Source organism: Mesoplodon densirostris, chromosome 19 (genome assembly GCF_025265405.1).
Source record: "Mesoplodon densirostris isolate mMesDen1 chromosome 19, mMesDen1 primary haplotype, whole genome shotgun sequence".
NCBI classification, from domain to species: Eukaryota; Metazoa; Chordata; class Mammalia; order Artiodactyla; family Ziphiidae; genus Mesoplodon; species Mesoplodon densirostris.
In genome coordinates, this window is record NC_082679.1 from 15,104,665 (window position 1) to 15,121,723 (window position 17,059).

At 38.9% G+C, this 17,059-nt stretch overlaps 1 protein-coding gene across 4 annotated transcripts; it reads right to left on the bottom strand.

Moving 5' to 3' along the window:
- Positions 1-1,212: 1,212 nt before the first annotated feature.
- ZNF527 (zinc finger protein 527) lies at positions 1,213-16,042 on the bottom strand. 4 transcript variants are annotated; one of them, XM_060084856.1, is made up of 8 exons: positions 15,836-15,881; positions 15,249-15,267; positions 14,417-14,509; positions 14,186-14,307; positions 12,859-12,933; positions 11,271-11,397; positions 10,547-10,642; positions 1,213-3,381 (listed from the first exon to the last, which is right to left on the bottom strand). In XM_060084856.1, exons 5-8 carry the CDS (start codon positions 12,889-12,891, stop codon positions 1,808-1,810), a joined length of 1,830 nt encoding a protein of 609 aa, XP_059940839.1. In that variant the 5' UTR covers positions 12,892-12,933; positions 14,186-14,307; positions 14,417-14,509; positions 15,249-15,267; positions 15,836-15,881; the 3' UTR covers positions 1,213-1,807. The 4 variants fall into 4 exon arrangements, with proteins under 4 accessions (XP_059940839.1, XP_059940838.1, XP_059940840.1 ...); XM_060084855.1 differs by lacking the exons at positions 15,249-15,267; positions 15,836-15,881 and adding an exon at positions 15,987-16,042; XM_060084857.1 differs by lacking the exons at positions 14,186-14,307; positions 15,249-15,267; positions 15,836-15,881 and adding an exon at positions 15,987-16,042.
- Between the last annotated feature and the right edge of the window lie 1,017 nt (positions 16,043-17,059).

Consider the following 17,059-nt stretch of genomic DNA (forward strand, 5'->3'; position numbering starts at 1 on the left):
GTTATAACTAAACCCTTAGAACATATTCAAATAAGTGTTCCTATACCTCCAGAAAAATGAGAGAATAAAGGAATGATTACATTTAGCTTACGATTATTAATATATTTTAGATTAGATATAATGCAAGTTTGGCAGTGTTTTAAAACCATTATATTTGTTTCTGTTCAAGGTTTGAAGTATTCAATTATACTAGATCTGTAATTTAAGTTGTTCAAAGGAAATCTGTCTTAATGTTTAAGAAAAATAATTTTCAGATTTTTATTAGATATAAGTATAAATTGACTATTAAATTATATTAGTAGTCATTGTTTTGCTCCACACACATATATACACATGTAAATCCTTCACTTTTTCATAATTCATTTGTCCTGATCTGTTTTTATAGATGCTCTCCAGACAATGCCCAAGATTATAACTGGTTCTAACTGTTCAAAGTGGCAACGTCTCCATATTAAAGTTTACCTTCGTATATACACTCAGATAAAACAGGAATATACTGCCCCACACCCTCCTGTTCCTCATTACTCTGAATAGTAATGATTTATACTCTAAAAATTTTAGGCTCCAACTGCTTTACTTTAACCATTAGTTGAAAATGGCTCATTCTTTTTGTCTGCCAGCAATGTCTTGTCTAATATGTCTAGTTCCACAGAAGTTACCCATAAACTTCTTAAACCAAGTTTACAACCCACCCACAAAAGAAGACCTCATTTACAATTCTGTGTTATTCTATCACACGATATGTTTAAACCCACGCTGAAAGTAGAAAATCAAATAATTCCTTTAAGATGAAGAGTCATTCATTAAACTGATGGGTCCATTATTCTCTTAGCTGGCCAATCTTTCTTTAAAGGTCTATAGTGAGTCACTGCTACAAATGATTTTAATTCCCTATGAGAAAGGCTGGTAATAAGTTTTACTAAGTGAATTTTTAAAAATTCTTCCTTATTGTGAAACAGACTAATGAATACTAAATTAGTTTTTATCAACAAATAAAATGTAACGATCTCTCAGCTTTATGAAGGCTGTGTATTTAACTTTCATATACTTGTTATGAGGCTTATCCTCAGGATAAACAATTATGCCATATAAAAGATTAAGGCTTTCTCACATGTGTAGCAAACATGGGGTGTATGAGTCAGGACTCTGATTCCAAGAGGCAAAAACCCAAGTCAAATTAACATAAGCAGAAAAAAGAAAATTTATTGGATCACAAAAATGAAAAAGTAAAAGATGGTGTCGGCTTCAAACGTGACTGGATCCAGAAGATCAAACAGCATCCTCAGATTTCTGTCTCTGACCTCAGTTTTCCTTTGTGTCAGATTTATCCTGGGAAGGTTTTCTTCATGTGGTGGCAAAAAGGCTACTGGTGAGTTTTTAACCTTACTAAATCCTTGAAACTTGCAATTCTGGGGTGGGGGAAAAAATCTTTTCTTACTACCCATAACAATAACCCCCTAGGACTCTACTGGTCTAGACAGGGCCATTTGTAAATCCCTTATCTATCATGAGGTTGAAGAAAATAATTGACCTGCCTATGACCAATCTACTGCTCTCCCTGATTAAACAATTTCATCAGAATTATATGCATTGAGGGTGAGGTAAGTCTCAAATAGGGTACAGAACAGATCCCAAAGTAACAGATGTCTACCACTCAGGCTATTTCAAATAAGGGATGCTCATGAACTGAAGGTTTCTCCATAGGTACTACATTCATAGAATTACTAACTGAAGAACTCACTGATATTTATTTAATAAGGACTGAATGGTGACTACATGTTTTCTTTCTTATACTTGTTATACATAATCAGAGAGTTTCTCTATTATGAATTTTCTGATGTCGTCGAAGAGCTGAAGCACAGCTAAAATTGTTCCCACATTCATTACAGTTATAGGGTTTTTCTCCAGCATGAATTCTCTGGTGTAGCCTAAGGGACAAGATCTGATGGAAAGCCTTCCCACATTCATTACATTCATAAGGTTTCTCTCCAGTATGAATTCTCTGATGTTGATTAAGGTATGAGCCACAACTGAAGGCCTTCCCACATTTGTTACATTCATAGGGTTTCTCTCCTGCATGACTTCTCTTATGATGAATTAGAACTAAAGCATCACTGAAGGCTTTCCCACATTTACTGCATTCAAAAGGTCTCTCTCCAGTATGAATTCTATGATGTCGATTAAGTTGTGAGTCAGTCCTAAAAAACTTCCCACATTTGATGCACTCATAGGGCTTTTCACCAGTGTGAATTCTCTGATGTTGATTAAGGTGTGAGCGATAGCCAAAGGTCTTTCCACATTCATTACATTTAAAGGGTTTCTCTCCTGTGTGAATTCTTTGATGCAGAGTAAGGGCTATGCGTCTGCTGAAGGCTTTTCCACATTGATTACATTCATAGGGTTTCTCTCCAGTGTGAATTCTCTGATGTTGATTAAGGTGTGCACTCTGTCTGAAGGCTTTGTTACATTCCTTACATTCATATGGTTTCTCTCCTGTGTGAATTCTCTGATGTTCCACAAGGAAGGCGTAACGGCTAAAGGCCTTCCCACATTGACCGCATGCAAAGGGTTTCTCTCCAGTGTGGATTCTCTGATGTTGAGCAAGGTGTGCACTCTGTCTGAAAGCTTTGTTACATTCCTTACATTCATATGGTTTCTCCCCAGTATGAGCTCTCTGATGCTCACTGAGAAAGAAGTCATGGCTAAAGGCTTTTCCACAGTCATTGCATGCATATGGTTTCTCTCTACTGTGAATCCTCTGAGGTTGAGTAAAGAATGAATAACAGCTAAAGGCAGCACCACATTCAACGTATCCATGGGATAATTTTCCAAGATGAGTTGTGTGATGTTGAGTAAGTAATGAGTGGAAACTTAAGAGATCTGAAAAATCATTACTTTCGTAACGTTTCTCCCCAGGAGGAATTTCTGCATCTTTACTAAGGTATGTACTCTGGTCGAATTCTTCACATTCATTACCTATCAAAGATTCCTTCTCAGCATGTAGTCTTTTATGTTCAGTTAGAACTGAATTTGGGGGGAACATTTTATCATAAATATCAAATTTATGTACTTGCTCTACTGTGGGAACTCTCTGTTGTGTTAAAAGTACTGAGTTCAAGAAAACATTTCTCTCAGAATTATTATATTCATTGTCTCTTTTCATGGCAGAGATTTCCTTAAGAGTTGTCACTTGCCTGAAATGACTCTCCTGATTTCCCTGATGCTGCTCAAATTCACCCTCATATTTCCAGGCTTCTCTGAAACTGGAGGATTCAAGGCCATAACTTGTAAGTCTTTCCATTATCATCCCCTGGGATATTTCCTCTTCATCAGTGTACCATTTTGGAGATAATGCCTTGATTTCATACAAAGAGTCCCATTCTGAAAAATATCAAGAAAGCAAATGTCTCCTTCTTACCTTTCCAAGGAGAAAGAAAACTGTTATAGAAGAAATTAAAGAATTTACTTGGGGGAAAGAGGGGAGAAAGTCATGGTTCTGACTTTTTTTTATCAAGTTACATTCCTGTCAGCAACATGAAATATGTCTTCGAACTCATTCACACTGGCTAACATCATTCTAAAAATATTTGCCCTTACCTCATTATTGTTTTAATTTGCAATTCTATGATTATAAAATTGAGCATTTCCATATATATTTATGTACCTTTTATATATTTTGTGGTTTCTTCTTTGGTGAATTCCTTATTCAGGTACTTGGCATATATTTTAATTATATTGGCATTTCTTTTAAGTGGTTTATAGAAGTCATTATAAATTTAAGACATTAAGGTGTTATGAGCATTTTCTCCCTCAAATCACCTGTCATCTTCATTTATAATTTTATTGTCACATGTCATCTTAATTTATAATGCTTCTGATAAAATTTTTTAAAAATTTGTATGAACTCAATTCTTTCAATTTTTCCATTATAGAGCCTGGCCTTTATGTCATTTTAAGAAAGACTTTCCAAAACCCAATATTATACAAATATTGTCCTTAAATTTTAAGAAAATCTTTTTACACCACTAATTTGAAAAACTACCTTTATCTAATACTAAATTCTCATATATACATGGGTGTATTTTTGTACATTCTTCACTGTTCCACTGATCTATTTCACTGTTCTTATATCATACCAATCTCATGGATAACAGGCAAAATTCTTAAATACTAAAAATTGAATCAAGCAGTATATTAAATAAATAATATACATGATGAAGTATGCAATTCAGAAATACAAAAATTGTTCATCAATAGGAAATCCTTAACAATATTATTATATTATTCTCTATACTTTCCTATATTTTTAACCTCATCAGTAAAAAAAGAAAAAAATATTTCCAGAAATAAAAACTTGACTCTCCATCCTGATAGAGAACATATCTACCAGGAAAAAGTGACCCAAAATGGTCAAGACTAAAACATGTCCTGATAAAATGACTTTAAAATGAAAGGTGAGCCATGGCTGCTGAGCCTGCGCGTCCGGAGCCTGTGCTCCGCAACGGGAGAGGCCACAACAGTGAGAGGCCCGCGTACCACCAAAAAAAAAAAAAAAAAAATTGTGAGACCTAAATCTGTTTTTCTACAGTGAGAAACATGATGTTCCAGATGTATAGAAGACCTGGATAAAATGAGAAAGCTACACATTATGCTGGTCGTTTCAGGGAGTGGGAAAGGATGGCAAGTCGTAAAATATTATGTTTTCCTTTAATCTTTTAAAATTTCACTTGTTACAATGAACTTGAATTATAATTGTACTTTAAAAAAGTAACAATGGAAATTTAAAAGAAAAATATATTGTGTGTTTAATTACATTTCATAGAATTATTTTATTATCCCTGAATCATAGTTCTGTTAGTACACCAGTATAGAGATTATTGCCTAATATTTAGGTGAGAACCATTTCCTTTTGTTTTTGAGAATAATTCTGTAAAATCATTTCCAGTAATGGCACTCTTCCCCAAATCAAAGGTTTAACAAGGGAGATGCAAGCAGAATAATCATGAAAACACAAAGCAATACAACAGCAACAAAAAATTTCTAACTTCCAATAACAGCTCAATTTAGAAGAGGGTTTATGTCTTCAGAACAAAAGCATTCCTCCTTGACTTTCTAACCAGTCAAAATCTGTGTATTCTACAGAAAATCTGTGATGTTATTCCCATAAAACTACCCTTTACTGCTTCTGCCTCCATTAGATTTCCTAAGCACTAGTATTTTAATGTACAGGTTTAAAACAAAATCCTAATGTGATTTATTTATAATGTGTGTGTTCTTTCTCTTATCCTAGTGTCTAAAGTCTTCTCCATGGCTGGACCCCGAATAATATACCTTTACGTGCTAAGTGATATCTGGAGAGTGGGAGAGGTTTAATAAATACCCTAACCCTAAAGTGTACCCTAACCCATACCCTAACCCGTACTCTAACCCTAACCCATACCCTAACCCTAAACCATACCCTAACCCATACCCTAACCCTAACCTGTAGCCATACCCTAACCTGTACCCATCTAGGAGATCAGAACAAAATATAAAGGCACTTATACATAAAGGGAAAGTATCAAGCTGGCATCAGACTTCTTTGTAACAACATTCAACACCAATACTATACTATAAGCAACTTAAGGAAAAAATGGCCAATTATGAACAAGGTAGAGTGTAGGGGGACATCGTTTGCATGAACTCTTTTTGAGGAAACTGCTAGAGAGCAGATTTCAGCCAATCCAGAGATGTCCAGAGAAATTTCAGCAAAATGACCTAGTGGAAAACACTAAATATATATAACTACAGAATTAAGACAAAAGGAAAGGTTGGGATAAATGTGACACAAGAGCATGTAAATATAATATGCCTGGACAATGTAAAAAGCATACAAGTAACAAAATTTGGGAAAAGAATGTGGGGAGTATAATAAGGCTACTTATTGACGCATCTGTAAGAGGTAAAAAAATCAAAGGCTAGTTTTTAAAGCTGACCAATCAAGTAATAGAAGGAATAAATACTGTCTAAAGAAACAGAGGACTATAACCGTGAAGGCACTAGAACAAAAGAAGAATCTTCCTAATTATTATAAAAACTATAATATTACACGACCAAAAAAAAAGCCTAGGAAAACAGACAAGCTAAAGTCTTTTTAAAAAACGGTAAAAATCAGAAAATATAACACAAAACAATGTACAGAATTAAGCCCAAACATATCAAAACCATGGTTGGATTTTCACCTATTAAACTGAAATGGTATCCAGATTGGTTCACAAAGCAAAACTCAATTATATACTGCATATAAAGCTCACGTTTAAAACAAGGTGATTTTACAAAGTTGAAAATAAACAGATGATAAAGGCCCTAAAGAAAGCATAAAAAGGCAAGAAACAGATTCTCCCCGAGGGCCTTCAGAAGGAAGGCAGGCTGCCAACATCTTGATTTTAGCCCTGTAAGACCCATTTTGAACTTCTGACCTGGATCCAGAGCTATATGATAATAAATTTGTGTTGCTTTCAGCCACTAAATTTGTGGTAATTTGTTATAGCAGCCATAAGAAATTAATACAAAAAGCAGACAGGTACAACCTTTTTGGGGAGGAATTTGGCAATTCCTAAACTACATATGCACTTACTTAGCAATCCTACATCTATGAAACAACCCTGAAAATAAAGCCTCAACAACAGGAACATACATATTTACAAGGTTATTTATTGAAGCACTGTCTGTAATTGTAAACTACTGCAAACATCCTAAGTGTTCACACATTATATTCAATAAATTACCATAACATCCACAGAATGGAGTATTCTGCAGCTGTTAGAAAAATGAGGAAGCTCTCCGTGAACTCATAGGGAGGGATCTCCTGTACAGCTGACCCCCGAACAATGCAGGTGCTATGGGTATAACTTTACAGTCAGCCCTCCGAATCTGCAGTTCAGCATCCATGGATTCAACCTACCTCAGATCGTGTAATAAGTATTTATTGAAAAAATTCACATATAAGTGGACCCTCACAGTTCAAACCATGTCATTATAGCTAAGTGAAAAGAGCAAATGCAAATCTACAGGTATATCTGCTCATTTGTGCAAAAGAAATATAAAAAGGACAAACCTGAAAATAAAGACTGGTGATCTACAAGGGGTGGGTAAGAAAGGGGCAGGAAGAAGTAGGCAACAGAAACAAGACAGTAGGGATGAGGAGGGAGCAACACTTTTCTGAGGATACATTCTTGTAAAGGTCTGATTCTTAGGAGCATAGTAATGTTTCAGATTCAAAAAAAAAAAAAGTAAAATCAACCAGGATGTAGTAGGAATCAACAGAAACAAATGAACCTAGAAGAACTAACCTAAGTAACTCTGGAAAACAGTTTTTGACTGAATACTTAAGACTAAAAAAGTACACTTGTACCTAAATACAAATAATGTAATCTACTTAGTAAATTTATTTCCCACAGAGGAATAGGTTAGAAATTCTGAAACTACTTTGTGTGTACACTTAAATGGAGGAAATAATTAAATACTTTGCTTCTCACTGTCAGGAGAAGAATTACAAATAAGTAAAGGACAAAGGCTATGATAAACCCTGTGGAGGGTAGGACTAAAATCAAGGTATCAATATAAACCAATAGTTTAATATATTAAAAAAATAGAGGCAGAAATAAATATAGAAGTGTGTGTCTGTCTAAAAGTGTGTGTTGGTATACATACATATATTTTCCAGCTCAATCTGCTGTGAGGGCCTAGAAGAAATCACTTCCAGTAGCAATAAGTACACCTAGTACCCAGACCTTGGTTTCTAAACATCATTTCCCAATAAAAGGAACCAGAGCTCCTTGGAGAAGTGGTTGATTCAAGGCTGGGGAAAGGAAAACAAGATGAACCTGGAACACCTGGAACCACGAAGTGGGGCATGTTAAAAGGTCACAGGAACCAACTTGGAGAAGATCTCAATGGTCAAAGCTGAAACACTTTGAGCAACAAAATAATGACACAGTAGTTTTAACTCATAGGAAAAAAAAACCCATCATTCCATAAATATGAAGAAATATTTTAATATATAAACAAATGGGAGAGATGAAACAGCTCTTCCAGAAAGAACAATCCTAGTTAATATGTGTAAATAAAAGAAGGAAATAAAAATGTCAACATTAGGTCAATACCACAACAGTGGTAATTGTTGCAGACAAGATCCAACAGGGCCGTGGATGCTAAAATTAGTGGGCAAAAGTTTCAGAAGAAACTGAATAGTATCAAGTATCTTCCCCAAATATTTATTAATTATAAATAGAAAAATAGTAACTTTACAATGGAGAAACCAGGCAGATACCACCTTCACCAAGTGATGAAAATTAACATCACTGATAATAAGATATATCAATATTATCAATCCTTTGGTATGATGCACTCACTGAGAAGGATACAACATTATTTCTGTGGCACTCTTTTCAAAAATGCACTACCTCAATCTAACCATGAGAAAACGTTAGATAAACCCAAATAGAATGCAAGCAAATGTAATGAGCCATTTGTCTAGAGTGAAGCATATCTGAAGACTCTGGAGAGATTTCTCCAAGAAGGTAAAATCAATAGATAGCCTAATGTGTCTGTGTCATAAGAGATTTAAACAATTGATCAGGAGTTAAGAATTGAGTTAGGAATATGTATATAGAAAACTAAGGGAAAAAAACCAGACAAAACCCCAGATAATTATTAATGCCAAGAAAAATAAAAAGTACAGAAAAAGTAATCTTGGTATATGCACAGCACAGCTACGACTAGCACTTAATAGCCATAATAATGTAAACACTGAACAGTGGTTCAATAAAAATTAAGATACTGGTATGGGACCTAATCAAACTTACAAGCTTTTGCACAGCAAAGGAAACCATAAAAAACCCCAAAAGACAACCTATGGAGTGGGAGAAAATGTTTGCAAATGATGCGACAAGGGCTTAATCTCCAAAATATACAAACAGCTCATGCAACTCAACAACAAAAAAACAAACAACTCAATCGAAAAATGGGCAGAAGACCTTAATAGACATTTCTCCAAAGAAGACATACAGATGGCAAGCAGGCCCATGAAAAGATGTTCAACATCACTAATTATTAGAGAAATGCAAATCAAAACTACAATGAGGTACCACCTCACAACGGTCAGAATGGCCATCATTAAAAAGTCTACAAATAACAAATGCTGGAGAAGGTGTGGAGAAAAGGGAATCCTCCTACACTGCTGGTGGGAATGTAAGTTGGTGCAGCCACTATGGAAAACAGTATGGAGGTTCCTCAGAAAACTAAAAATAGAATTACCATATGATCCAGCAATCCCATTCCTGGGCATATACCTGGACAAAACTATAATTCAAAAAGATAAATGCACCCTTATATTCATAGCAGCACTATTCACAATAGCCAAGACATGGAAACAACCTAAATGTCCATCTACAGATGAAAGGATAAAGAAGATGTGGTACACACACACACACACACACACACACAATGGAATACTACGCAGCCATAAGAATGAACGAAATAATGCTATTTGCAGCAACATGGATGCAACTAAGAGATTACCATAATAAGTCATAAAGAGAAAGACAAATACCATATGATATCACTTATATGTGGAATCTAAAATATGGCACAAATGAACCTATCTACAAAACAGAAACAGACTCAGACACAGAGAACAGACTTGTGGTTGCCAAGAGGGAGGGGGTGGGGGAGGGAAGAACTGGGAGTGTGGGATTAGCAGATGTAAACTATTATATACAGGATGGATAAACAACAAGGTCCTACTTATAGCACAGGGAACTATATTCAATATCCTGTGATAAACCATAATGGAAAAGAATATTAAAAAAAGAATGTCCATATGTGTATAACTGAGTCACTTTGCTGTACAGCAGAGATTGGCACAACGTGGTAAATCAACTACACTCCAATTAAAAAAATAAATAAAACTTAAAAAATTATGATATCAGTGAGATAGGAAGAAAGAAATTGTGTGTGTGCGCGTGCATGCTCACACACGTTGGATTCAGGATAAGAAAGTACTAAATTCTTATTTTCTTAGTGAAGATATTGGATGAGGACTAAACCTGAAAAAAACAATCAAGAAATAGCAACATAAACGTATTTATTGGAGACATGAAAGAAACACCAAAAGAAGCTGCAAAAGTAAAGAAAGTGGATCCCTATAGGGAGAGGGAAACTGGGAAGCAGGGCAAGAGACCTCCTTTTTTAAAGGAACCTTATAAAACGACTTGTCTCTCCAACCAATGTGCATGCATAACTTTGATAATAACTTTGATAAAAATAAAAACTCTAAAAAGAAATCTAGAAACGTATATAACTCTGTCCATAAAGGGGAAAGAAGAACTTAAAAGGAACAAGATTCAGGGTATAGGTAGAAATATTCTTGAGAATATAACTTGATAGAAATAGAGAGGAAATGACCCCCTGAAGCCCAGGACAGCCTTCTCAAATGCAGGGCAGTCTTCTTATGACCACTTGGGCTGTCACCTTACAACAGCCCTCCCTGTTCCCCGTCACTCACCTGCATATTGACCATCTGACATCTCTCTCTCCACCATGCAAGGATCCTTCCCTTGCTCCAATAAGGAGATCATGTTGGGCTTAGAAATGGAAAGTCCTGTTTACAGGAGAAGAAAAATGAGAGCCAGCAAGACAGACAGATAGATAAACAAATCAACTTGCTATTGCTCTTCCAGACTCAGACTCAATCTCTTGGTCATTAGGCAAGAAAGGACATTAGAGGAAGGGCCAGAGAATGGAATGATGCTTGAATGGAGAATGAGAAAGACAAAGCTTCTTTCATAGCAGCCGTTCTCAAAGTACTAGAGCAGAAGAACCATCACATAGGAACTTATTAGAAATGAAAATTCTCAGGCTGCCCCAACCAGACCTACTGAATCAGAAGCCACAGTGGTTCTCAAATTTTAATGGGCATCAGAACCACTTGGAGGGCTCATTAAAAACCCAGATTATTAGGCCTATTCCCAGATTCTGTAGGTCTATAGTGGGACCCCATAATTTGCAATTAAAAAAATTCCCACGCCATACTAATGCTGCTATCCCAAACCATCATTCTAGAGCAAAGGGAACTACACTCATTTATAACTCTATGAAACTACTTTGAATAATTTCCTGGGAATACGAAGTAGAAATCCAGCTAAGCATTTAAGATGACCTAGATATTCCCAATGGAGGAAGCAAACCTCATAGGGAAGATTTGAATTATGGGGGATACATATCCTTACCAAGCCATACCAAGTTCCTGTAGTTCTCCAACATGACATCTCTGTACAAATCCTTCTGAGATGAGTCCAGCCATTCCCACTCCTCTTGGGAAAAATTTAGAGCCACATCCCTGAAGGTCACCAAACCCTGAAATTTTTTAAAAGATGCTGTTTGCCAAGTACTCCCATACGGTCCTAGCATCTTCCTCAGTCTCTCTCAGAAGAATTTAACTCAGTTGATCATCTCCTTTTTTTTTTTACAACTTTATTAGAGTATAATTGCTTCACAATGGTGTGTTAGCTTTTGCTCTACAACAAAGCGAATCAGTTATACATATACATCTGTTCCCATATCCCTTCCCTCGATCATCTCCTTTTCGCTTTCTACTATTGACTCACGGGACCCACACTCTCCTGGTTTTCCTTCTACATCAGTCCTTCTTAGTCTCTTTTGCTGGTTCCTCCTCTTCTTGTCAGCCTCTTATATTGAATGCCTTAAGCTCAGTCCTTGGACCTCTTTCCTATCTACATTCGCCACAACCCTACCCTCAAGATAATCTCATCCTGTCCCATGGCTTTAAATACACTAATGACTCTCAAATTCACATCTCCAGTCCTGAACTCCAGATATATAATCAATACTTCACTTGGATATCCAACAGGTCTCTCGAATTTAATATATCTAGAACTCAATTCTTGATTCTTATCTCATCCCACCCTGTCTTCCCATCTCAGTAAATGGCATGACCATTTACACAGTTGCCCAGGTCAAAAATCTTTGTAGTCATTCATGATTTCTTTCTTCCTCTCATACTCCACAACCAATCCCTGATCAAATCCCATATTTTCTATCTCCAATATACACCCAGAATCTCACCAGCTCCAATGCCACCACCATGGTCCAGGCAGCTATCACCTCCCACCTGGATTACTGCAGCAGTCTCCTGACTGGCCTCCCTGCTTCCACTGTTACTTCTCTGTTATTTATTTTCCTTTTAAAACATAAATCAAATCACATCACAAACACCCCAATGGTTCTCCTTCACCTTTAGAACAAAAATCAAAGTTCTGGTCATGACTTTTAAGGGGCTGCATAATTTGGTCCCCAGCTACTGCTCTAATCTCACAGTGCACAGTTCTGTCTGAGGATACTGGCTTATTGCTATCCCTGGAACACATCAAACATGCTCCCAACACAGTAACTTTGCACTTGCTATTCCTTCTACTTTTTTAAAGCTCTTCCCCAGATCTCCACAAAACTTACACCCTACTTTCACTCAGGTTTTTCTTGCTCAACTGTCACTTTCTCAGAAAAGCCGTCCTTGACCTCCCTATTTGATAATCACACTCCATCCTTTATTTCACTTGCATTCCAACACAACAAATCGTGATCCATCTAAAGAGGGAAAGTTCTGTTCCATCATAGATTTAAGCACAACACTGAGTAAAAAAAGCAACTAAATGTTTTGTAGAAGGATTATATGAACAAATAGTGGAGAGAGAGAAGTGAAGAGAGTGCTCACTGGGCTACCTGTGACTCTCTCTGAGGTCCCAAAGTCCTGAAAAATGATGTGGAATTTCTGGAAACAAAGTGAAAACATCAACTTACCTGGGACATGGCTTTACATAGTCCAACAGCCATTCTTCCTTCCTTCTTCAATATTCTCTTTTGGAGAACAAAGTCCTGAGAAGGGAGAGTTAAACAAGAAAAAAAATGGCAGAGCAGCCCTATGTTGCTGATCTGAGACTCACAGAGTTTTTTGCCCCTTTATGGTCCCTAGTTTCTTTACATGGACCAGCCCTACCCTGTTCCAAGATCTGAGAAAAAAGGCTAAAGCTGAACTTAACCCCTGAAGTCCTGACTAGTATTAAGGACACACAGCCTGAACTCAACAAAATCTAAAGTCCATCCTATCGCCAATAAGACAATTTATGATCTAGCCCTGGCTGCCTGTTAGACCTCATTTCCCACTCTTCTCCCCCTTATTCACCCTACTCCAGGCATACAGATTTCCTTATAGTTCCTCAAACACTGTCCACACTCCTTTTTCAAGGCTGTGGCCTTGGCTTTTCCTTCTGCCTGGACACGGCACATTTCCTCTCTTCATTCTTATCTGTGCTCAACTGTTAACAACATTGGAAGGACCTCCCTATTCTACCTAAAGAGAATCTCCCTCCCAGTTATTATTTTTCCTTATCTTGATTTATTTTTCTTCTTAGCATTTAACATCATTAGACATGTTACTTTTTTTTTCTGCTAACTGTTGTCTTCCCAAACAATAGTATAAGATTTAAGACAGCCAGGATTTGTTGGGTTCACTGGTATATCTCTAGTGCTAGAACAATGCCAGAACTACTGTAAGTGCTAAAAACATATTTGATAAACAAATAAATAAATCTTACTGTGGCTCCTGTAATACAAATAGCAATGTTACACATGTTGTGTATGTCATTATCTTATTTAATCTTCACAAAACTGAAAAGGTAGGTATTATTATCCCCATTTTACCACCAAGTGAAATTGAGGTTCAAAAAGCTTAAACAGGGCCTCCCTGGTGGCGCAAGTGGTTGAGAGTCCGCCTGCCGATGCAGGGGATACGGGTTCGTGCCCCGGTCTGGGAGGATCCCATATGCCGCAGAGCGGCTGGGCCCGTGAGTCATGGCCGCTGAGCCTGCGCGTCCGGAGCCTGCGCGTCCGGAGCCTGTGCTCCGCAACGGGGGAGGCCACAACAGTGAGAGGCCCGCATACCGAAAAAAAAAAAAAAAAAGCTTAAACAGCTAACTCAAAGTCATAAGACAGTCAAACTGCAGTGTGGCTCAAAAACTGGTCCTCTTTCAAGAGACCACAATGTTTGTATGGGAAATATTCAACATAACCTGAGAAATCAATGCTATATGTTTTTTAGAGAAGCATATTCGGAGGCGGCAGGTGTTACCTCTATTACTCCACAGAAATTCAGCCTGAGGAAAACACTGACAAATTTCAATACCAAACCAACAAGAAACTGCACAGCCTGAAACAAGTTCCTTGTCTTCTCAGAGCCAACATTTCTTCACTCTGAAAACAAAGATAGTTGTGTTTGACTTAAAATTTAAGATATACAACCCCCTAATTCTGGGCTACTCTGCACTAACCAGCTCAATCTGTAAGAAAATTATTTCCTTACTGTAATGCAGCTTGAATTTGTCCATAAAAGCCTTTGCAACCCAAGAGGAGAATCAGTGAAGTCTTCTCAGCACCTGGGAGGTCTAAGTAGCACCTGCATAAAAGAAATAGCTTTTAAATTGCTGTTTCAAATTGCTGTGTATCATTTGAATAATACTTTTCAAGTTTGAGATGAACCATCAGTCTCTGAAAGGTGTTGGGAAAGACTTGTGCTTTATATAGACCCCCAGACACACAGTGACTCTCCACTCCTTTCCTCATTGGCTACGTGACCTTGAGCAAATCAACCCAACTGTCAGAACCTTTCCTCACTGTCAAGATTGCTTGAGCCAACTCCTGGCATAGAGAAGTACCACCCTTATTGCCACTTAGATTTTACACACACAGTTGAAAAGGAAATGGGAGCATTTTTCTTTATTACGTGAAGTCAGAACCAAACACTTAGTTCACTTGGTATGTGAGGAAAAGAGCCATGGATCAGCCTCTCTCAACACCAAACATGGAAGAGTTTTGACAAGGACAAACCTAAAATCTCAAACTCCATGGCCTAAGGAGAGGAAGACTGGGCTTTCAGGTTGGGCTTTCCTCCCCCAAAGGCAGCCAATATGAGGATGGTTTCACTACAGTGTCTTTAGACTGGGTTCTGTTACTCACAAGGGGACCAAACAAAGAGACCCAGGTTAAGTTCCATGTCCAGAAGGGTCCTAGTCCAAGACCACAGACAATCCTCTCCAACACCCTCAGAACTCAGGGCCCCCATTTTTCACCCTCACAGCGTGGGAAAGGTCAAGAGAGTTTAGCAATTAAAAGCAAGGCCTCTGGAGCCAAATTACCTGGGCTTAAGTCCTGATTCTGTCATTTAGTAACAGTGTGAATGTGGGTGAGTAATTTTAATCTTTCTATGTTTCACAATCACACACTAGGTCTGACATACACATACAAATTCTCACCCAATCACACACATATATATGGTCACATAATTGCGACTGTAATGTCACATACATACACAGTGGTATTAACACAAAGATAGAGATGACGATACACAGTTACTCCAACAGAGAGACAGTCACACACAATCTCATGCATAGTGACATACCACACAAAGTCACACATCCTGCCACAATTACTCACACAAAATTATACCTGCAGAGATAAATGGTCATGAGCACGTAATCACACCTTCTGTCACACACATTCAAACGCAGTTATATCCACAGGGACAAGGGGTCAAACACAGTCACACACACACACACAATGTCACACCCGCACAGCGACACACACACAATGTCACACCCGCAATCTCTCACAAACCGATACACAATAACACAGTTACACCTCCGGAGACAGTCACGTACAAACACACACAGACTCGGAGTTTTATACCGGAGACAGACGGTCACAGTCGCGCACAATCACATACACGGTGACACAGAAGATCACACCCTGTCACACCCGCAGCCTGTCACACAGTCTCCTCGGCAGCGCCCTCCTGGTCCCATCCCGTTCCCTGCCGGTCCACCCCAAGCCCGGCCCTGCCCTCTGGCTCTCGCGCGTAGCCAGGCCCTACTCACCTCCCAGCGCCGCTGGCTCTGGAAACACGCCCAACGACCCGAGACCGGCGACGTCGCCTCCCAGAATCCCTTGCGGGGCGGAGCGGGGCGGGGACTGAGGCGCTCTGGACCCCGAGCTCGGCTGCGTAAAGTCCAGCTGCAGGAACCTGGACTAGCGACTCAGCTTTTCCTTCCGACCCCGCGGACCACGAGCCCCAGAACGCTTTGCGCCTCGGCCTCTTTGCGGAAAGAACGACATTTCCCAGAGGGCCCCGAGGCACGCCTCGACATCGCGCCTGCGCTACAGGTGACCGCGGCCGCAGGTGCGGGTACCCGGAACGCTGTGTGCGACCCTGGGCGATCTTGGGCACTCACATGACTCTGGGCTACTGTGTGTGAGGGAATGGTGAAGCTGTGCACGTCCGTGACTGTTACTGAATGCTCAGGTGGGGCGGTTTGTGTGTGTGACTGTCGCTGCACACTTTTGTGCTTGCTCACCACGGGGCGACGGGTTCTGTCGGTGTAGTGAGCTTCTGTATTTTCAGTCACGCCCCGTGAGTGTGGGTCGTTGTGTGACAGACTGTGGGTCTGTCACGCCAAGAATGGGAGAGTGATTGTGGGTGTGTGAGGAACTGTGGCTGACTTTGGGCATGACGTTTCTGTAGCTGTGTTCTTATCCCAGAGATCGCAGGAGTTTACCCATAATGGGCGGTGTTTCTGGGCTTGTCTTTAGGGTTGAGTACGTGGGAGAAGAGTGTTTGTGTGCCTGTCTCCAGGTCTAACTGTTCTCCCACCCCCACCCAACCCCTCACCTCCGACCATGGGTGGGGTCAGTGTTATCCTCATTTTTATTATCCCTTCCCTGATTGCCCCATATGTAATGCCAGGCACAGAGGGTAATTATATTCCAGTTGTAGGAAGATGCTCATTTACACCAAAGCCATTTATAATGTTGTAGCCAACAGCTCTGGGGTTTATTGCTGTTTCTCCTTTTCACTTTACAACTCTAATTAGGGCCCAGCTTTAAGAAAAACTGTCCACAGTCAGGAGGACAAGAATGTGAACCCCTGAGTGATGTTAAAGAAAACCGGAGC

What these genes read in the sequence shown, in the direction of transcription:
- ZNF527 (XM_060084857.1), bottom strand. Translation starts at nt 12,891, where the DNA reads ATGGCTGTTGGACTATGTAAAGCCATGTCCCAG. An exon ending in TATGTAAAGCCATGTCCCAG is followed by an intron (nt 11,398 to 12,858) that starts GTAAGTTGATGT and finishes AAAAAATTTCAG; the next exon opens with GGTTTGGTGACCTTCAGGGA. An exon ending in GTCAGATGGTCAATATGCAG is followed by an intron (nt 3,382 to 10,546) that starts GTGAGTGACGGG and finishes GATATTTTTCAG; the next exon opens with AATGGGACTCTTTGTATGAA.